General features: G+C 46.2%; 1 protein-coding gene across 1 annotated transcript in view; it reads left to right on the plus strand.

The window, feature by feature from the left end:
- Positions 1-23,652, plus strand: part of MUC16 (mucin 16, cell surface associated) — a 207,833-nt gene that overhangs the window by 52,301 nt on the left and 131,880 nt on the right. Inside the window, exons 3-7 of the mRNA XM_033195391.1 lie at positions 3,750-3,867; positions 5,517-5,550; positions 7,989-14,208; positions 15,979-16,083; positions 18,534-23,619. Of these exons, the coding sequence (XP_033051282.1) occupies positions 3,750-3,867; positions 5,517-5,550; positions 7,989-14,208; positions 15,979-16,083; positions 18,534-23,619 (11,563 nt within the window). The remainder of the gene's footprint in view (positions 1-3,749; positions 3,868-5,516; positions 5,551-7,988; positions 14,209-15,978; positions 16,084-18,533; positions 23,620-23,652) is intronic.

Consider the following 23,652-nt stretch of genomic DNA (forward strand, 5'->3'; position numbering starts at 1 on the left):
TGGTCTTCTACCTATGGCTAGCCAGTTATACCAGCACCACTTATTGAACAGGGAATCTTTTCCCCTTTGCTTGTTTTTGTTAACTTTGTTGAAGATCAGATGGTTGTAGGTGTGTGGCATTATTTCTGGGCTCTCAATTGTGTTCCATTGGTCTATGTGTCTATTTTTATACCAGTACCATGCTGTTTTGGTTACTGTAGCCTTGTAGTATAGTTTGAAGTGATAGCCTCTTATCTTGAAGAATCTATCTATCTATTTATTTTTGAGATGGAGTCTGGCTTTGTCACCCAGGCTGGAGTGCAGTGGCGTGATCTCAGCTCACTGCAACCTCTACCTCCCAGTTTCAAGTGATTCTCCAGCCTCAGCCTCCCAAGTAGCTGGGACTACCCAGCTAATTTTTGTATTTTTAGTAGAGATGGGATTTCACCATGTTGGCCAGGCTTGTCTCAAACTCCTGACCTCAGGTGATCCACCCACCTCAGCCTCCCAAAATGCTAGGATTACAGGTGTCAGTCACTGCACCCGGCTGATTTTGAGGACTTTATAACCTCTTCTTTGTCTTTGTAATATCGTCTCCTTAGTCTTTGAGCACTTCCTTGCTTTCTGGCAGAATTATCTGTTAATAATACTAACCTGGTCACAGACCTCACCCTTTACTTCAAATCCTCCAGTGACTTTCCATTGCACTTCCAAGAAAATCTAAACTTCATATATCATTGGTTTGCAATCCTTTCTAACTCTTTCTCCTCATTAGGTCTGACCTCTGCTAACTGGCTGGTCTCGCCTTATACTCCAGCCATTCTCTTTTTTTCTGGAAAGCCACTCCAGCTTTCTCTTTTTTTTTTTGAGACAGAGTCTCACTCTGTCACCCAGGCTGGAGTGCAGTGGCGCAATCTCGGCTCATTGCAAGCTCTGCCTCCCGGGTTCACACTATTCTCCTGCCTCAGCCTCCTGAGTAGCTGGGACTACAGGCGCCCACCACCACGCCTGGCTAATTTTTTTATATTTTTAGTAGAGACGAGGTTTCACCGAGTTAGCCAGGATGGTCTTGATCTCCTGACCTTGTGATCCGCCCGCCTCGGCCTCCCAAAGTGCTGGGATTACAGGCGTGAGCCACTGCGGTCGGCCCAGCCCTGCTTTCTCAATGCACTGTGGCCACTCAGGCCTTCTTGAAATTCCTCGAGTGGGTCAGGTTTATTCCAGCCTCTGGGCTTTTGCATATATTGGTCACTCCATCATGAACAAGCTTACCCTGTGATAAGTACCTTGTTGTCTCTCAGGGCCCTCCTTAAATATCACCTCCTAAGAGAAGTCTTCCCTGATGGCTCTATGGAAAATTATGCTTCTCTCCCATTGGTAGAGTGACTTCAAAATTCCCTTTACTCTCTGCAAGGACATTACTTATTTATCTGTTGGATGAACTGCTGTCTGCTTTCTCCACTAGGATATAAACTTTTTTTTTTTTAATACTTTAAGTTCTGGGGTACATGTACAGAATGTGCAGGTTTGTTCCATGTGCCATGGTGGTTTGCTGCACCCATCAACTCGTCCTCTACCTTAGGTATTTCTCCTAATGCTATACTTCCCCTATAGCCCCACAACTCCCGACAGGCCCTGGTGCGTGATGTTCCCCCACCTGTGTCCATGTGTTCTCATTGTTCAGCTCCCACTTATGAGTGAGAACATGTGGTGTTTGGTTTTCTGCTCTGGACATAAACTTTTTGAGGCAGTAAAGACTTGTTTCTCGCTCTGTGCCCCAAACTTGGAATTGTTGCCAAAACACCAGAGGTCCAGGCTGGGTCCTGCTGCTCACCACACAGAAAGCCAATCACCGAGACAACTGTTATTGCCAACAAAGAAGGCAATAATGCCTCGGCTGCAACGAGGAGATTATAGTCTTAGGTTTTACATTTAAGTCTTTATCTTGAGTTGATTTTCGTGTATGGTGTAATCCATCTCCCTGACCAATTAAAATTAGAGGTTTATATAGCAGGGAAGAAATGTGACTATGTGTAATAAAACAGGAAATCAGGAGGGGTCAGGAAGCAATCATGAGGAAGGAGGGGTCTGGCATCTCATCATCTGGATGTGATGATCTGCTGAGTTTCTGTTCTTTGACACTTTCTGAGAGAGCTGGGGGTCCTTTAATGAGGAAGGAACTCAGATAAAACAAATGTAAGTTTCCCACAGAATGGGAGAAAATATTTGTAAACTATACACCTGACAAAGGTCTAATATCCAGCATCTACAGAGAACTTAAGTAAATTTACAAGAGAAAAACAAACAACACCATTAAAAAGTGGGCAAAGGCCAAGCACGGTGGCTCCCAACTGTAATCCCAGCACTTTGGGAGGCTGAGGCAGGGGTGGATCATTTGAAGTCAGGAGTTTGAGACCAGCCTGACCAACATGGTGAAACCCTGACTCTACTAAAAATACAAAAATTAGCTGGGCATGGTGGTGTATGCCTGTAATCCCAGCTACTCAGGAGACTGAGGCAGGAGAATCACTTGAACCCAGGAGATGGAGGTTGCAGTGAGCCAAGATTGCCCTTGCACTCCAGCCTGGGCAACAGAGTAAGGCATTGTATCAAAAAAAAAAGAAGTGGACAAAGGACATGAACAGATACTTTTTAAAAGAAGAGACACATGTAGCCAACAAGCATATAAAAAAATGCTCACTATCACTGATCATTAGATAAATGCAAATCGAAACCACATTTATGTGTTTCATGAGATATCATCTCACAACAGTCAGAATGGCTATGATTAAAAAGTCAAAAAATAACAGATGCTGGCAAGGTTGCGGAGAAAATCGAACATTTATACACTGTTGGTGGGAGTGTAAATTAGTTCAACTATTGTGGAAAGCAATAGTTGAGGCAATTCCTCAAAGAGCTAAAAGTAGAACTACCATTTAACCCAGCAATCTCATTATTGGGTATATACCCAGAGGAATATAAATCATTCTACCATAAAGACATATGCACATGAATGTTCATTGCAGCACTATTCACAATAGCAAAGACATGGAATCAACCTAAACGCCCATCAATGACAGATTGGATAAAGCAAATGTGATACATATATACCATGGAATACTATGCAGCCACAAAAAAGAATGAGATCACTTCTTTTGCGGGAACATGGATGGGGTTGGAGGCCATTATCCTTAGCAAACTAACTCAGGAACAGAAAACCAAATATTGCATGTTCTCACTTAGAAGTGTGAACTAAATGAGGAGAACTCATGAACACAAAGAAGGGAATAACAAACACTGGGGTCTACCTCACGGTAAATGTTGGGAGGAGGAAGAGGAGCAGAAAAAATAGTTATTGGGTGCTAGGCTTCATACCTGGGAGATGAAATCATTTGTACAACAAACCCCAATGATGTGAGCTTACTTATATAACAAACCTTCACATGTAGCCCTGAACCTAAAATAAGAGGTAAACAATAACAAATGTCAGTTTCAAGTATTTATATATATATATAAATACTGTCTATGAGACTATTGGGGTTGGTTTCAGAATCAGCTGTCACATAAAAGGTGCTCAAGACATATTTGCTGACTGGATGAATGAGTGAGTGAGGGTCTGAAATAAATATTAAATAAATGAAATGGTAAATGAATGAGTCAGTATGCAGAGATTCCTACGGAAAGAAGAGCAAGTCCAGAAGAAGAGATTTTTAAAAATTTTTTTCGTTCTACTTCCTTCTGGGATAACCAACCTGGTTCTTTCTCCACAGGGCTGCCTTTCGATGCAGTGGTCTCTGCCCAAACCACAGACCAAGGAACACCTGGGACCACCAGACAGTTGACACATGACCATTCTTCCCCAGCATCACTCATCAGCTCTGAGGGTAGGTAATAATAAAATAACAATAATAATTAATAATAATAATAAATAATAATAAAAACCAGTAATAGGCCAGATGGTGGCTCACACCTGTAATTCCAGCACTTTGGGAGGCCGAGGCGGGCAGTTCACGAGGTCAAGAGATTGAGACCATTCTGGCCAACGCGGTGAAACCCCGTCTCTACTAAAAATACAAAAATTAGCCAGGCATGGTGGCGGGCGCCTATAGTCCCAGCTACTTGGGAGGCTGAGGCAGGAGAATTGCTTGAACCTGGGAGGCAGAGGTTGCAGTGAGCCGAGATCACGCCACTGCTCTCCAGCCTGGGTGACAGAGCAAGACTCTGTCTCAAAACAAACATACAAAAAACAAAAGAAAAGAAAAGAAAAGAAAACAACCACAACAACAGCAAAACAGTAACAGGAGTTTATTAAGTCCTTGTTCCCTCACACTACATGGTGGATCACATCATTGCATCATCACAACAGCCCTGTGCTGTTATCCCCATTGGGCATGTGAGGAGACAAGGCTCCGAGAGGTTAAGTGGCTTGACCCAGATCACACAGCGAGTAATTAGGACTTGAATCCCACTGAGTCCACTTCTTCCATTTTCCTTCCACTGTGCATTTTGTTTCCTGCTCTGGGAAGATTGCAACTGGTTTAGTTTTAGGAAGGAAAGAAAATTAGTCTTCAAGAGATGATTTGGGCTAGGCATAGTGGCTCACACCTGTAATCCCAGCACTTTGGTAGGCCAAAGCGGGTGGATCACCTGAGGTCAGGAGTTCAAGACCAGCCTGGCCAACATGGGGGAAACCCCGTCTCTACTAAAAATACAAAAACTAGCCAGGTGTGGTGCTGCGAGCCTGTAATCCCAGCTACTTGGGAGGCTTAGGCAGGAGAATCATTTGAACCCGGGAGGTGGGAGGTTGCAGTGAGCCAAGATCACACCACTGCACTACAGCTTGGGTGACAGAGTGAGACTCCGTCCCCTGGCCCCCCCAAAAAAGAGAGAGGTGATTTGACTCTGAGGACTGTGTAGGCAGCCTCTGTGTCTTCTGCCTCACTCATAAATATTGGCAGACTGGCATGGCAGTGCATGCCTGTAGTCCCAGTTACTCAGGAGGCTGAAGCAGGAGGATTGATTGAGCCCAGAAGTTGGAGGGTGCAGTGAACTGTGATTGCACCATTGCACTACAGCCTGGTTGACATAGAAAGACCCTGTCCCAGAAAAAAAAACAAAAAACAGGCCAAGCACAGTGGCTCACGGCTATAATCCCAGCACTTTGGGAAACTGAGGCAGAAGGATCACTTGAGCCCAGGAATTTGAGATTAGTCTGGGTACCATGGTGAAACCCCATCTCCATAAGAAATACATATATATTAGTTGGGCATGGTGGCATGCACCTATAGTTCCAGCTACTCGGGAGGCTGAGGCGGGCAGATTGCTTGAGCCTAGAAGTTGGAGGCTGCAGTGTGCCACGATTGCACCACTGCAGTACACCACTGCACTGGGCAACAGAGCAAGACTCTGCCCCAAAAGGAAAAAAAAAAAAGAACAAACACTGGCTTCCTCAGGAGCGGGCAGGAGAGACAGCCCGGTCCTCATCCTCCCTCCGACCCTCTCATCTACCCACTCACCTTCTCTCTCCATATCCACAGTGTCCTAGAGGCAGATGGCATTGATGGGGCCGCTGTCAGTGTGGCCACCAACCCTGTCATGTAAACAGGGAGGTTTCCCATTGCTGGGAGATGATTCCCCAGGTGTCTCCTTAGAGGAAACCAGCCCAGGCAGGGAGAGGGGGTTCAAGGCAGGAGCCCTGTCGAGGTTCTTCCTGCTGCCTCCTGCTCCTTGCCTCTGGGTGAAAGGTCCTCCCTTTCCTAGGAGTCTAGTTCTGTTCTCTGTATTTTTCGAGACAGAATCTTGCTCTGTCGCCCAGGCTGGAGTGCAGTGGTATGATCTTGGCTCACTTGCAACTTTCGCCTCCCAGGCTCAAGCAATTCTCCTGCCTCAGCCTCTCGAGTAGCTGGGATTACAGGTGTGCACCACCACACCAGGTTAAGTTTTGTATTTTTAGTAGCAACAGGGTTTCACCATGTTGGCCAGGGTGGTCTCGAACTCCGGACCTCAAGTGATCTGCCTGCCCCGGCCTCCCAAAGTGCTGGGATTACAGGCGTGAGCCACCGCACCTGACCTTGTATTGGCATGATGACTTTATAAGCAGCAAAACAGAGCAGTTAACAGAGGAGACACTGGTATTGGACCGCTTGGGTTCAAATCCCACCTCTGCTACTTTTTGGATAAATAAGGAAACCTCTCTGAGCCTCCAGTGTCTTGGGAATAAATGCCCTATGTGACCGCGTAACTGTAAAATCTGAATTAAATTAGATGACACCTCCAAATGGTGGTTATCAACTGAATGTGATTTTTGTCTTCCAGGAGACATTTGTCATATCTGGAGACATTTTTGGTTGTCAGAAATAGGAGGGTGGGTGCCAGTGACAAATAGCAAAGCCCCTCCTCCTACCCCTGATGAAAGCTGGAATTGTTTCAATGTGAATGTAACTTACATTAACTAGTTAAGTGTGACTGCTGAAGGAGGGAGAGATTATTCACCAGATGAGCACTGTAAGATGTGAAATCCATTTAGGTGACTGCTACAAAAACAAGCAAAGCAACACAGAAAAACAGAAAAATATTATAACAAATGCAGCTGAGGATGTGCAGAAATTAGAACACTTGTGCACTGTGTGGGGGGAATGCAAATGGTGCCACAACTGTGGAAAAGAGGATGATGCTTCTTAAAAAAAAAAAAACAACAAAATAGAAATAGAATTACCAGATGATCCAGCCATCCTACTTCTGGGTATATATTCAAAAGAATTGAAAGCGGAAACTCAAGCAGGTATTTATACACCAGTGTTCATAGCAGCATTATTTACAGTGCCCCAAATGTGGAAACCATTCAAATGTCCATTGGCAGATAAATGGATTTAAAAAAACGTGTTCCATCCCCACAATGGATTTTTTTTTTTTTTTTGAGATGGAGTCTTACTCTGTCACCCAGGCTGGAGTGCAATGGTGTGATCTCAGCTCACTGCAACCTCCGCCTCCCGGCTTCAAGCGATCCTCCCATCTTAGCCTCCTGAGTAGCTGGGATTATAGGGCACCACCATGCCCAGTTAATTTTTGTGTGTGTGTATATATGTATGTATGTATGTATGTATGTGTGTGTGTGTGTGTGTGTATATATATATATATATATATTTTTTTTTTTTTTTTTGAGACAGAGTCTTGCTCTGTTGCCCAGGCTAGAGTGCAATGGCGAGATCTCGGCTCACTGCAATCTCTGCCTCCTGGGTTCAAGCAATTCTCCTGTCTCAGCCTTCCAAGTAGATGGGGTTACAGGTGCCTGCCATCACGCTCAGCTAATTTTTGTATTTTTGTAGAGACAGAGTTTCACTATGTTGACCAGGCTGGTCTTGAACTCCTGACCTCAGGTGATCCACCCGCCTTGGCCTCCCAAAATGCTGGGATTGCAGGCATGAGCCACCGTGCCCAGTCTAATTTGGGCTTTCACCATGTTGGCCAGGCTGGTCTCGAACTCCTGACCTCAAGTGATCCACCTGCCCTGGCCTCCCAAAGTGCTGGGATTGCAGGCGTGAGCCACCGCACCTGGCCCCCACAATGGAATATTATTCAGCCTTAAAAAGAAAGGATGGGCCGGGCGCGGTGGCTCAAGCCTGTAATCCCAGCACTTTGGGAGGCCGAGACGGGCGGATCACGAGGTCAGGAGATCCAGACCATCCTGGCTAACAGTGAAACCCCATCTCTACAAAAAAATACAAAAAAACGAGCCGGGCGAGTTGGCGGGCGCCTATAGTCCCAGCTACTCGGGAGGCTGAGGCAGGAGAATGGCGTAAACCCGGGAGGCGGAGCTTGCAGTGAGCTGAGATCCGGCCACTGCACTCCAGCCCGGGAGACAGAGCGAGACTCCGTCTCAAAAAAAAAAAAAAAAAAAAAGAAAGGATGTTGTGACACATGCTACAGTGTGGGTGAACCTTGAGGACAGTGTGCTAAGTGAAATAAAGCAGTCACCAGAAGACACATACTGTATGATCTCACTGTCTAAGACATCCACAAATCTGACTCTGACCACGAACGGTGTCCCAATCTCCATGTCTCCAGCAGTGAGCAAGACGGCTGCTGGCTCAAGTCCTCCAGGAGGGACAAATCCATCATATACAATGGTTTCTTCTGTCATCCCTGAGACATCATCTCTAGAGTCCCCAGCTTCTAGGGAAGGAACCAGTCTGGGACTGACTCCATTAAACACTAGAAATCCCTCCTCTTCCCCTGAACCAGACTCTGCAGGACATACCAAGATAAGCACCAGCATTCCTCTGTTGTCATCTGCTTCAGTTCTTGAGGATAAAGTGTCAGCGACCAGCACATTCTCACACCACAGAGTCACCTCATCTGTGACCACAGGGACTCCTGAAATCTCAGCAAAGACAAAGCCCAGCTCAGCCATTCTTTTCTCGACACCAAGTAATATTCCAAGAAGTGGTGCCACAGGAAAAAGCACCCTGGTTCCCTTGGACACTCCATCTCTAGCCACATCAATGGAGGCATCAGAAGGGGGACTCCTGACCCTGAGCACCTACCCTGAATCAGCAAACACACCGAGCATCCACCTCGGAGCACACGCTAGTTCAGAAAGTCCAAGCACCGTCAACCTTACCATGACTTCAGTAGTAAAAACTGGCTCTTACACACCTCTCACCTTCCCCTCAATAGAAACCCACATTCATGTATCAACAGCCAGAATGGAGACAAATGAAATTGCTTACTCTTCTGGGTCTTCACCTGAGATGACAGCTCCTGGAGAGACTAACACTGGTACTACCTGGGCCCCCACCACCTACATCACCACTACGGATCCTAAGGATACAAGTTCAGCTCAGGTCTCTACACCCCACTCAGTGAGGACACTCAGAACCACAGAAAACCATCCAAAGACAGAGTCCACCACCCCAGCTGCTTACTCCGGAAGTCCTAAAATCTCAAGTTCACCCGATCTCACCAGTCTGATCACAAAAGCATGGACCATCACAGACACAACTGAACACTCCACTCAATTACATTACACAAATTTGGCAGAAAAACCATCTGGATTTGAGACACAGTCAACTCTAGGACCTGTCTCTGTAGTAATCCCTACCTCCCCTACCACTGGAAGCAGCATATTGGAACTGACTTCTGATGTCCCAGGGGAACCCGTGGTCCTCACTACCAGTGAGCAGACCACAATCACTCTCCCCATGGCAACATGGCTGAGTACCAGTTTGACAGAGGAAATGCCTTCAACAGACCTTGATATTTCAAGTCCAAGTTCACTCATGAGTACATTTGCTATTTTTCCACCTATGTCCACACCTTCTCATGAACTTTCAAAGTCAGAGGCAGATACCAGTGCCATTGGAAATACAGATTCAACCACATGGGATCAGCACCTAGGAATCAGGAGTTTGGGTGCAACTGGGGACTTAACTGTTCCTATCACCCCACTGTCAACCACGTGGACCAGTGTGATTGAACACCCAACACAAGCACAGGACACCCGTTCTGCAACGATGAGTCCTACTCATGTGACACAATCACTCAAAGATCAAACATCTTTACCAGCCTCAGCGTCCCCTCCCCATCTTACTGAAGTCTACCCTGAGCTCGGGACACAAGGGAGAAGCCCCTCTGAGGCAACCACTTTTTGGAAACCATCTACAGACACACTCTCCAGAGAGATTGAGACTAGCCCAACAAACATTCAGTCCACTCCACCCATGGACAACACAACAACAGGGAGCAGTAGTAGTGGAGTCACCCTGGGCACAGCCCACCTTCCCATAGGAACATCATCCCCAGCTGAGACATCCACAAACATAGCACTGGAAAGAGGAAGTTCTACAGCCACTGTCTCCATGGTTGGGACTGTGGGACTCCTAGTTACTAGTGCTCCAGGAAGAAGCATCAACCAGTCATTAGGAAGAGTTTCCTTTGTCCTTTCTGAGTCAACTACTGAAGAAGTCACAGATTCTAGTAAGGGAAGCAGTCCAAGGCTAAACACACAGGGAGATACAACTCCCCCCTCCTCTCTTGAACCCAGCTCTGCTGAAGGAAGCCAGATGAGCACAAGCATCCCTCTACCCTCATCTCCTCCAGCTCCTGATGTGGAATTCATAGGGGGCAGTACATTTTCGACCAAGGAGGTCACCACAGTTATGACCTCAGACATCTCCAAGTCTTCATCAAGGACAGAGTCCAGCTCAGCTACCCTTATGTCCACAGCTTTGGGAAGCACTGAAAATACAAAAAAACTCAGAACTGCCTCTATGGATCTTCCATCTCCAACTCCATCAATGGAGGTGACACCATGGAGTTCTCTCACTCTCAGTAATACCCCCAAGACCACAGATTCACCTGACCTCAGCCATGGGGTGCACACCAGCTCTACAGGAACTTTGGCCACTGACAGGCCATTGAATACTGGTGTCACTAGAGCCTTCAGATTGGAAAACAGCTCCAGTACCTCTTCTGAGTCCCTGTCTGTGGGAACCAGCACTCTCACATCCATGATTTACACAGAGAAGAGTGAAGTGCCTTCTTCAATACGTCCCCAACCTGAGACCTCAGCTCCTGAAGCAGAGACCACTTTGACTTCCACTGCTGGAAACAAGGCCACAAGCTTAACATTGCCTTTTTCCTCCATTCCAGTGGAGGAAGTCATTTCCACAGGCATAACCTCAGGACTAGACATCAACTCAGCACCCATGACACATTCTCCCATCATCCCACCAACAATTGCATGGACCAGTGCAGGCACAATTGAACAGTTCACTCAACCACTACATGCAGTTTCTTCAGAAAAAGTTTCTGGGCAGACACAGTCAACTCCATATGTCAATGCTGTGGCATTGTCTGCTTCCCCTACCCATGAGAACTCAGTCTCTTCTGGAAGCAGCACATCCATTCCATATTCCTTAGCCTCACTTGAATCCTTGGATTCCACAAGCAGTACTAGTTTATCTGAGGCATTGTCCTCAGCTCATTCTGGGGTTTCAAACCCAAGTTCAACTACGACTGAATTTCCACTCTTTTCAGCTGCATCCACATCTGCTGCTAAGCAAAGAAATCCAGAAACAGAGACCTATGGCCCCGAGAATACAGCCCCGAGTACTTTGAACACTGATGCATCCTCGGGCACAGGTCTTTCTGAGACTTCTGTGGGGGCAAGTATCAGCTCTGAAGTCCTTCTTCCAATGACCATAACTTCCAGATCAGATGTTTCTGGCCTTACGTCTGAGAGTACTGCTAACCTGAGTTTAGGCACAGCCTCTTCAGCAGGGACCAAATTAACTAGGACAATATCCCTGCCCACTTCAGAGTCTTTGGTTTCCTTTAGAATGAACAAGGATCCACAGACAGTGTCAATCCCTTTTGGGTCCCATCCAACTATTAATACAGAAACAAGCTTCCCAGTAAACAGTGCAGGTTCACCTGGCTTGTCCACAGTAGCATCAGATGTAATTGACACACCTTCAGATGGAGCTGAAAGTATTCCCACTGTCTCCTTTTCCCCCTCCCCTGATAATGAAGTGACAACTATCTCACATTTCCCAGAAAAGACAACTCATTCATTTAGAACCATTTCATCTCTCACTCCTGAGTTGACTTCAAGAGTGACACCTACTCCTGGGGATTGGACCGGTTCAGCTATGTCCACAAAGCCCACAGAAGCCAGTTCTTCCATTACACTGGGAGAGAGAATGACAATCACCTCTGCTGCTCCAACCACTTCCCCCATAGTTCTCACTGTTAGTTTCACAGAGACCAGCACAGTTTCACTGGATAATGAAACTACAGTAAAAACCTCAGATATCCTTGAGGCACGGACAACAAATGAGCTCCCCTCAGATAGCAGTTCTTCTTCTGATATTATCAACACCTCCATAGCTTCTTCAACTATGAATGTCACCAAAACAGCCTCCATCAGTCCCATTAACATCTCAGGAAGGACAGCAAGTTCCTCTCCATCTCTCTTCTCTTCAGATAGATCCGAGGTTCCCACATCTACAACAGAGACAAATACAGCTGCCTCTCCATCTGTTTCCAGTAATACATATTCTCTTGATAGGGGCTCCAATGTGGATGGCATGCTACCCACTTTACCGCCTTTTACAATCACCCACCCTGTCAAGACAAGCTCGGCCCTGTTAACCTGGTCTAGACCAGTAAGAACTTTCAGCACCATGGTCAGCACTGACACTGCCGCCGGAGAAAATCCTACCTCTAGCAATTCTGTGGTGACTTCTGTTCCAGCACCAGGTATATGGACCAGTGTAGGCAGCACTACTGACTTACCTGCCATGGGCTCTCTCAAGACAAGTCCTGCAGGAGAGACACACTCACTTCCAGCATCAACTATTGAACCAGCCACTGCCTTCACTCCCCATCTCTCAGCGACAGTGGTCACTGGATCCAGTGCTACATCAGAAGCCAGTCTTCTCACTATGACTGAAAGCAAAACCATTCATTCTTCATCACTGACCCCAACTATAGCCACCTCTGGAGCAAGCTGGGAAACTTCAGCTACTCCTGAGAGCCTTTTGGCAGTCACTGAGACTTCAGACATAACACTCACCTCAAAGATTTCAGTGACAGATACCATATTGTTTTCAACTGTGTCCACACCACCTACTAAACTTCCAAGTACAGGAACTCTCTCTGGAGCCTCCTTCCCTACTTTACTCCCAGACACTCCAGCCAACCCATTCACCACCACTGAGCCAACAAGTTCATCAGCTACATCCTTTGATTCCACCCCACTGGTGACTATAGATTCGAATAGACTTGGCACAGTCCCAGAGACTACCCTGACCATGTCAGAGACCTCAAATGGGGATGCGCTGGTTCTTAAGACAGTAAGTAACTCAGATAGGAGCATCCCTGGAATCACTATCCAAGGGGTAGCAGAAAGTCCACTCCATCCTCCTTCCACTTCCCCCTCTAAGATTGTTGCTCCACAGAACACAGCCTATGAAGGTTCGACCACCATGGCACTTTCTACTTTGCCTGCAGGAACTACCGGTTCGCTTGTATTCGGTCAGAGTTCTGACACCTCAGAGACAACGGCTTTGGTAAACTCATCAGCTGGGCTTGAGAGGGCATCTGTGACGCCACTAACCACAGGAAGCCAGGGTTTGGCCAGCTCTGGAGGAGTCAGAAGTGGGTCCACTCACTCAACTGGAACCAACACATTTTCTTCTCTCCCTCTGACCATGAACCCAGATGAGGTTACAGCCATGTCTGAAATCACCATGAACAGACTGACAGCTACTCAATCAACAGCACCCAAAGGGATGCCTGTGAAGCCCACCAGTGCTGAGTCAGGGCTCCTAACACCTGTCTCTGCCTCCTCAAGCCCATCAAAGGCCTTTTCATCACTGACTACAGCTCCCACAACTTGGAGGGTCCCACAGTCCACCTTGACCTTTAAGTTTTTTGAGGTCCCAAGTTTGGATACTAAGTCTGCTTCTTTACCAACTTCTGGACAGTCCCTGAATACCATTCCAGACTCAGATGCAAGCACAGCATCTTCCTCACTGTCCAAGTCTCCAGAAAAAAACACAAGGGCAGGGATGATGACTTCCACAAAGGCCGTAAGTGCAAGCTCAGTTCAATCAACGGGTTTTACTGAAATCCCTGAGGAATCTGCCTCCCCTTCTGTGGCAGGACGTGAACCCAGAGTTCCCACTTCAGGAACAGGGGACCCTATATATGCCTCAGAGAGCATGTTTTATCCAGACCTGAGCAAGGCATCATCAGCTATGACATTGACCCCTCTTGCATCAAAACTCACAACTCTCTTCAGCACAGGTCAAGCAGCAAGGTCTGGTTCTAGTTCCTCTCCCATAAGCCTATCCACTGAGAAAGAAACCAGCTTTCTTTCCCCCACTGCATCCACCTCCAGAAAGACTTCACTCTTTCTTGGGCCCTCTGTGGCAAGACAGCCCAATACATTGGTGCATCTTCAGACTTCAGCTCTGACACTTGCTCCAACATCCACTCTAAATATGTCCCAGGAGGAGCCTCCTGAGATAACCTCAAGCCAGACCACTACAGAAGAAGAGAGAACAACAGCTGAAACACAGACATTAACCTTCACACCATATGAAACCCCGACATCCTTGTTACCTGTCTCTTCTCCCACAGAACCCACAGCCAGAAGAAAGGGTTCTCCAGAAATATGGGCAAGCTCTATTTCAGTTCCCGCCAAGACCGCCTTGGTTCAAAGTAAGAATACCCTGCTCCTTCCCCAAGTGTGCTGGGGATGAATCTGGAAATAAACTACATCTTTTAAATTTTTTTTAACTTTTATATTTGAAAATATAAATATTTTAGGTTCAGGGAACATGTGCAGGTTTGTCATATAGGTAAATTGCATGTCATGGGGGCTTGGGGTACAGATTACATCATCAGTCAGGTAATAAGCCTAGTACCTGATTGGTAGATTTTTTTTTTTTTATCCTCTCCTTCCTCCCAGTCTCCAACCTCAAGTACACATGTCTCCATGTGTACTCAAGGTTTAGTTCCCACTTATAAGTGAGAACATGCGGTATTTGTAAACTACATTTTTATTTTTGGTAATCTTGAACTGAAATTTAGCATTTGTTTTATTGATGAGTAGAGGTAACAAAACAAACCACATTAATCCTAGCAGTACCTGTGCCTTTGCCCACAGCAGAAATTCCAGACACTTTCATATCCTATGACAGTTGTTGCAAGTACTTTTAAATATCATGTATGACTTTATTCATAATTATGGTGATTATTAGGCTTTTCAATATATCTTACTTAATGAGTTAGTAAAAGAAGTGCCTGTATTATTATATTACATTTGTTTATTAAGATTTTGATAACACTTCAATATAATCATTTCCTTCATTTTCTAAATTTTAGATTCAGGGGTATATGTGCAGGTTTGTTATGTGGATAGACTGCATAATGGTGAGGTTTGGCTTCCAGTGAATCCATTGTCTGAATAGTGAATGTTGTCCCAAGAAGTAGTTTTTCAATCCTCACTTCACTCTCAGCCTCCTCTATTTTGGAGTCCCAGTGTCTATTATTTCTATCTTTATATCCACATGTACCCATTGTTTAGCTCCCACTTATAAATGAGAACGTGCAGTATTTAATTTTCTGTTTTTGAGTTACTTTGCTTAGGTTGATGGCCTTCAGCTCCATCCATGTTGCTTTAAAGAGCATGATTTCATTCTTTTTCATGGCTGCGTAGTACTCCAAGGTGTATGTGTACCAGATTTTCTTTATCCACAATTATTTCCTTTATAATCTAATATTTTATGTTGTTATTTTATGTTTTATTCTACATTTTTATTTTAATTTATAAAGGAATTCATATAGTTCACAAGCCTGTCAAAGGGACCTATAATAAAAAGAGGTTAAGAATCTATGCTCTAAACAGAATGTTACTCTATTTTATTTCATTTATTTTTAAAGAGACAGTCTCACTCTCTCATCCAGGCTGGAGTACAGTGGAGCAATCATAGCTCACTGAAACCCTGAACTCTTGGGCACAAGCAATTCTCCTACTTCATCCTCCAGAGGAGCTGGGACTACAGGTGCACGTCACAATGCCCAGCTAATTTTAAAAATTATTTTGTAGAGATGGTGTCTCGCTATACTACCCAGGCTGGTCTCAAACTCCTGGGCTCAGGTGATCCTCCCACTTTGACCTCCCAAAGTGTTGAGATTACAGGGGCAAGCCACTGTGCCTGGCCACTTGTCACATTTTAATTTGTGATTACTTATAAAATGAACCCCTTCCCATCTGAGATCTATCAGTCTTTCTCGTGACGGTGCCTAGTGTCCAGTTAGACTGGGGTTTGATGGGAGGTCACCTGGGCAGCTGTCCAGCTCACTCACTGGGCCCTGGAGCTTCTGAGTTAAAGCAAAATAGAAAGATCAGTCAATGTAAAGAAAGTGCAAAAACTGACCTTCTGAAGTAATGGATAGCTCAACCTTCCTATTGCCCTTTTCTTTCAGCAACTGATGGAATGCTGGTGCCCACTACAAAGATGTCAAGTCAGGCAGCACAAGGAAATTCTACATGGCCAGCCCCAGCAGAGAAGACAGGGACCAGTCCAGCAGGTACATATAGATCTTGTTTCCGTTTCTGCTCTGCTAATGTCACCCAAGCCTTTTTTTCTTTTCTTCTTTCTTTCTCTCTTTCTTTCTTTCTTTCCTTTCTGTTTCCCTTTCTTTCTCTCTTTCTTTTTTCTTTTGAAATTTTTATTTTATTTTTTAATTTTTTTTCACCCAAGCCTTAAGGCCAGTTTGGGCCACTTAGTGACATTCCATCTCTACAAAAAAAAATTAATAAAAAACGATAAGTTGGGCATCGTGTAAGCCTGTAGTCCCAGCTACTCAAGAGGCTGAGGTGGGAGGATAGCTTGCTGCTAACTAAAAGTGCTACTTATTGATTCTGGGAAGAAAAAATATACAAGGCTTCAGTTTCATTATTTTGTAAGTGAATGCTAGCAACTTTTCTTTTCCTTTCTTTTCTTTCTCTCCTCTCCTCTTCTCTTCTTTCTCTCTCCTCTCCTTCTCTTCTGTCTCCTTTCTTTTCTTTCTTCTTTTTTCTTTGATTTTTGAGACAGGGTTTCATTCTGTCACCCAGGCTGGAGTGCAGTGGTGTGTACTCACTGCAGTACTCACTGCACTCACTGCAGCCTCAAATTCCTGGACTCAAGTTATCTTCTCACCTCAGCCTCCTGAGTAGCTGGGCAGCTGTCCAGCTCACTCAGTGGGCTCTAGAGCCTCTGCACTATACCCAGTTTACTGGGGTTTTTTTGAAAAAAAATTTTTTTTTTTTTTGGTAGAGATGGGGGTCTCACTATGTGACCCAAGCTGGTCTTAAACTCCTGGCTCCAAGAGATCCTCCCACCTCAGCCTCCCAAAGTGCAGGGATTATAGGTGTGAGCCACTGCGCTCAGCCTAGACAGCATTTTTTTTTAAAACAGGGTCTCCCTCTATTGCCCAGGCTGGAGTGCAATGACGTGATCATGGCTCACTGCAGCCTCAGCCTCCCCAGTCTCAAGCAATCCTCCAACTTCAGCCTCCCCTAGCAGCTACAACTGCAGGTGATCATCACCAATTAGCCTGGTTAATTGTGTGTGTGTTTCTTAATTTTTTGATAGAGATAGTTCTCACTATATTGCTTGGGCTGGTCTCAAACTCCTGGGCTCAAGTGATTCGCCCACCTCGGCCTCCCTAAACACTGGGAGTACAGGCTTGAGCCACCACACCCGGCATGGACTAGGTTTTAAAATACGTTCCTAGGCTGGGTGCGGTGGCTTATGCCTGTAATCCCAGCACTTAGGGAGGCTGAGATGGGTGGATCACGAGATCAGGAGTTCAAGACCAGCCTGGACAACATAGTGAAACCCCATCTCTACTAAAAAATACAAAAAATTAGCTGAGTATAGTGGCACACACCTATAATCCCAACTGTTCGGGAGGCTGAGACAGGAGAATCGCTGGAACCCAGGAGGCAGAGGTTGCACTGAGCCGAGATCATGCCATTGCATTCCAGCCTGGATGACAGTGCAAGACTCTGTCTGAAAAAAAAAAGGTTCCTTTGACTTCTTGATACTCTTCTTTGAGGATATTGGTAATTTTTCCCCATAGATGTTACTAACTGAACACTTCTGTTGCTTCAGCTTACTAATTTACATGATCAATAGCCAATTAATTCAGCAGGAGAGAATGCTACAGAGTCAATTCTCTCTGTACTTTCTTCTGCTCCAGAGTGAAGGATCTTTCTAAATGAGAGACCATCACTGTGTTCACAGGAAGGGCACAGGTGAACTTGAGATGGCAAACGCTGCCTTTGTTACTACAGAAGAAGGGATTATGGATTGAAGTCCTTCGCAGGGCCAAGTTGCTTAGAAAAATGTGCAAAAGAGTCCCTAGGAGTGCTCTTGGGACATCACATTTTTCTCACTCCTGTAGCAGGTAGATGTTATTTTCCTGAAGGACAGGGAAAGGATTCAGAGGAAGGAATGAATTTGAAAGAAAATGAAGGTGAAGAGAAAGAATGAGCTCATCTCCCTTATCCGCTTTCTTCTAAAATCCTTAAGTAGCTTTGCAGTGAACTAAGATTTGGGGGCACCTAGAGGAGGCTGAAAGTTGTAAGCTGACACTGGTTTAGCAAGGGCGAGCTCCAAAGACAAAAGTGGAAATAGTTTAGAGGTAGCCTCTTGCATGGTTGAAGCCCTGGTTCATCACATCCTCCCTTACACAGAGAGCCCTTTTATATGGGGCATGGGAAAAAACTGAGCTAAAGGTGACAATTTCTCCTGAGCAAGCCAGATGGTCAGACCTCTAACCTCACCATCTTCCTTGAAACATTTAATGTGTTCCCTGGTGTCCGGAGGCTTAAAGTGTGAGAATTAAAAGCTCAACATTTTCTTTCCCAGGGAAGGAGGAAATAGTTTTAATTGAAATCCCAGGAGGAAATGAATGATAGTGTCAAACAAAAAACCTCATCTTCTGTACCACTTGCATATATACTCTACTGACTTGCTTTCTAATCACAGGCACATCCCCAGGAAGCCCAGAAATGTCTACAGCTCTCAAAATCATGAACTCCAAGAAACCCAGCATCAGCCCAGAGATCAGGTCCACTGTGAGAATTTCTCCTTGGAAGACTCCAGAAACAACTGTTCCCATGGAGACCACTGTGGAACCAGTCACCCTTCAGTCCACAGCCCTAGGAAGTGGCAGCACCAGCCTCTCTCACCTGCCCACAGGAGCCACATCACCAGCCAAGTCACCAACAGAAAATATGATGGCTACAGAAAGGGTCTCCCTCTCCCCATCCCCACCTGAGGCTTGGACCAATCTTTATTCTGGAACTCCAGGAGGGACCAGGCAGTCACTGGCCACAGTGTTCTCTGTCTCCTTAGAGTCACCAACTGCTAGAAGCACGACAGGGACTGGTCAGCAAAGCAGTCCAGAATTGATTTCGAAGACAACTGGAATGGAATCCTCTATGTGGTATGGCTCTACTGGAGGGGCCACAGTAGACACACATGTCTCTCTGAGCACATCTCCCAATATCCTTAAAGACCCTGTAACCAGCCCAAACTCTGTGAGCTCAGTCACAAATAAATCCAAACATAAAACCGAGACATGGGTCAGCACCACAACCATTCCCTCCACGATCCTGAATCACAAGACAGTGGCAGCTGAAGAACAGACAAGTCGATCTATGGATGAGGCTTATTCGTCAACTAGCTCATGGTCAGATCAGACGTCTGGGAGTGACATCACCCTTGGTGCATCTCCTGATGTCACAAAGACATTATACATCACCGCCACAGCACAAACCACCTCACGAGTATCTCTGCCCACTAGAGACCAAAGCATTACCAGCCTCACCAGTCCCTCAGGAGGAAAAAGAAGCTCTGCATCATCTGTCACATCCCCTGTGGAAGTGAGCATCATGGATGTAACCACAGCTCCTACTCCAGGTATCTCCACCACCATCACCACCATGGGAACCAACTCAATCTTGACTACCACACCCAGCCCCGAAGTGCGTGTGAGTACCATGGACAGCACCCCGGACACAGAGAGGCACACATCTTCTACAGAGCACCCTCCCACCTGGCCCTCCACAGCTGCATCAGATTCCTGGACTGTCACAGACATGGCTTCAAACTTGAAAGTTGCAAGTTCTCCTGAAACAATTTCTACAATGCATACAACTTCATTCTTAGCCTCAAGCACTGAATTGGACTCCATGTCTACTCCCCATGGCCTTATAACTGTCATTGGAACCAGCCTGGTCACTCCATCCTCTGATGCTTCAGCTGTAAAGACAGAGACAAGTACCAGTGAAAGAACCTTGAGTCCTTCAGACACAACTGCATCTACTCCCATCTCAACTTTTTCTCGTGTCCAGAGGATGAGCATCTCAGTTCCTGACATTTTAAGTACGAGCTGGATTCCCAGTAATACAGAAACAGAAGATGTGCCTGTTTCAATGGTTTCTACAGATCATGCTAGTACAATGACTGACTCAAATATGCCGCTGTCCACTTTTCTGTTTGATTCTCTGTCCACTGTTGACTGGGACCCTGGGAGATCTGTGTCATCAGCCACAGCCACTACCTCAGCTCCTCACAGGGCCACAACTCCTCAAGAACTCACTTTGGAGACCATCATCAGCTCAGCTACCTCGCAGCTGCCTTTCTCTATAGGGGACTTTACAAGTGTAGTCACACCAGCTGCAATGGTAAGGAGCTCTGGAGTTACTTTTTCAAGACCAGATCTGACAAGCAAAAAGGCAGAGCAGACTTCTACTCAGCTTCCCACCACAATTTCTGCACATCCAGGGCAGGTGCCCAGATCAGCAGCAACAACTCTGGATGTGATCCCACACACAGCAAAAACTCCAGATCCAACTCTTCAGAGACAAGGGCAGAGGGCTCTTACAACAGAGGCAAGAGCTACATCTGACTCCGGGAATGAGAAAGAAAAATCAACCTCAAGTGCACCTTGGATCACTGAGATGATGAATTCTGTCTCACAAGAGACCATCAAGGAGGTTACCAGCTCCTCCAGTGTATTAAGGAGCCTGAATACGCTGGACATAAGCTTGGAATCTGCGACGACTTCATCCCCAAGTTGGAAAAGCAGCCCATATAAGAGAATTGCCCCTTCTGAGTCCACCACAGACAAAGAGGTAATTCACCCTTCTACAAACACAGTAGAGACAACAGCATGGGTCACAAGTTCCGAACATGCTTCTCATTCCACTGTCCCAGCTCACTCAGAGTCATCCAAACTCACATCTCCAGTGGTTACTGCCTCCACCAGGGAACAAGCAATAGTTTCTGCATCAGCAACCACTGGGCCAGAGTCTACAAGGACTGGAACAGAGCCTAATTCCTCCTTGACTACTGAACTGAGGGATTTCAGCCCTTACATGGACCCCAGCTCAACCACACAAACAAGTATTATCTCTTCCCCAGGTTCCACTGCGATCACCAAGGGGCCTAGAACAGAAATTACCTCCTCTAAGAGAATATCCAGCTCATTCCTTGCCCAGTCTGTGAGGTCATCAGACAGCCCCTCAGAAACCATCACCAGGCTGTCTAACTTCCCTGCCATGACAGAATCTGGAGGAATGACCCTCACTATGCAAACAAGTCCACCTGGCGCTACATCACTAAGTGCACCTGCTTTGGATACATCAGCCACAGCCTCCTGGACAGGGACTCCACTGGCTATGACTCAGAGATTTACATACTCAGAGAAGACCACTCTCTTTAGCAAAGGTCCTGAGGATACATCACAACCAAGCCCTCCCTCTGTAGAAGAAACCAGCTCTTCCTCCTCCCTGGTACCTATCCATGCCACAACCTCACCTTCCAATATTTTGTTGACATCACAAGGACACAGTCCCTCCTCTACTCCACCTGTGACCTCAGTTTTCTGGTCTGAGACCGCTGGCCTGGGGAAGACCACAGACATGTCGAGGACAAGCTTGGATCCTGGCACCAGTCTACCTCCCAATTTGAGCAGTACAGCAGGTGAGGTGTTATCCACTTATGAAGCCTCCAGAGATACAAAGGCAATTCATCATTCTGCAAACACAGCAGTGACGACTATGGAGGCAACTAGTTCAGAACATTCTCCTGTCCCAGTCCATACAAAGCCATCCAAAGCCTCATCTCCATTGGTTACCTCCCACATCATGGGGGACATCACTGCTTCCACATCAGTGTTTGGCTCCTCTGAGACCACAAAGATTGAGACAGTATCCTCTGTGAACCCAGGACTTCAGGAGAGAAGCACATCCCGGGTGGCCAGCTCTGCTACAGAGACAAGCACTGTCATTACCCATGTGTCTAGTGGTGATGCTACTACTCATGTCACAAAGACACAAGCCACTTTCTCTAGCAGAACATCCATCCCAAGCCCTCATCACTTCAAAACTTCTACCAATGCATTTACAAATGTGAGCACCAACCCTTCTACCTCTCTAATAATGGCAGAATCTTCAGGAGTGACCATCACCACCCAGACAGGTCCTACTGGAGCTACAATACAGGGTCCATATCTCTTGGACACATCAACCATGCCTTACTTGACAGAGACTCCATTGGGTTTGACTCCAGATTTTATGCAATCAGAGAAGACCACTCTCATGAGCAAAGGTCCCAAGGATGTGTCGTGGACAAGCCCTCCCTCTGTGGCAGAAACCAGCTCTCCCTCTTCCCTGACACCTATCTTGGTCACAACCTCACCTCCTGCCACTTACACATTACGAGGGCGAAGTACATCCTCTCCTGTTTCTGTGACTTCAGTTCTCACCTCTGGACTGGTGCAGACCACAGATACGTTGAACACAAGCATGAAACCTGTGACCAATTCACCTCAAAGTTTGAACAACACATCAAATGAGATGCTGGCCACTTTGGAAGCCACCACAGACATAGAGACAATTCATCCTTCCATAAACAAAGCAGTGACCAATATGGGGACCACCAGTTCAGCACATGAACTGCATCCCACTCTCCCAGTCAGCTCAGAACCATCCACAGCCACATCCCCAATGGTTCCTGCCTCTGCTATGGGGGATGCTCTTGCTTCTACATCAACACCTCGTTCTAAGACCACAGACACTGAGGGAGAGCCAACATCCTCCCTGACTGCTGAACAAAAAGAGAACAGCACCCTACAGGAGATGAACTCAACTACAGAGTCAAACATCATCCTCTCCAGTGTGTCTGTGGGGACTACTACTGAAGCCTCCAAAGTGGAAGTCCCCTCTTTTCATGCAACATTCATACCAATTCCTGCTCAATCAACAAAGTTCCCAGATATTTTCTCGGTATCCGGCAGTAGACTTTCAAACTCTCCTCCCATGACAATATCTACTCACATGACCACCACCCAGACAGAGTCTTCTGGAGCTACATCAAAGATTCCACTTGCCTTAGACACATCAACGTTGGAAACCTCAGCAGGGACTCCATCACTGGTGACTGAGGGGTTTGCCCCCTCAAAAATAACCACTGCCATGAACAATGATGCCAAGGATGTGTCACAGACAAGCCCTCTCTTTGAGGAGGAAGCCAGCTCTCCCTTTTCTCAGGCACCTGTGCTTGTCACAACCTTACCTTCTCCTGTTTCTTTCACGTTGCAATGGCATGGTACCTCCTCTCCCATTTCTTTGTCCTCAGTTCCTACTTCTTCACTGGTAAAGATCACAGGCAAGGTGGATACAAGCTTAGAAATGGTGACCAGTTCACCTCAAAGTATGAGCAACACTTTGGATGACATATTGGCCACTTCAGCAGCCACCACAGATATAGAGACAATGCACTCTTCCATAAACACAGCAGTGACCAATGTCGGGACCACTAGTTCAGCATCTGAATCACATTCTACTGTCTCAGCTGACCCAGAGCCATCTAAAGTCACATCTCCCAATGTCACCACCTCCACCATGGAAGACACCACAATTTCCAGATCAATACCTAGATCCTCTAAGACTACAAGAATTGAGACTGAGACAACTTCCTCCCTGACTCCTAAACTGAGGGAGACCAGCATCTCCCAGGAGATCACCTCATCCACGGAGACAAACACAGTTCCTTACAAAGAGCTTACAAACATTAAGAGAGAGCCAACATACTTCTT

Source organism: Trachypithecus francoisi, unplaced genomic scaffold (assembly GCF_009764315.1).
Source record: "Trachypithecus francoisi isolate TF-2019V2 unplaced genomic scaffold, Tfra_2.0 Lachesis_group5, whole genome shotgun sequence".
In the NCBI taxonomy this organism is placed as follows: domain Eukaryota; kingdom Metazoa; phylum Chordata; class Mammalia; order Primates; family Cercopithecidae; genus Trachypithecus; species Trachypithecus francoisi.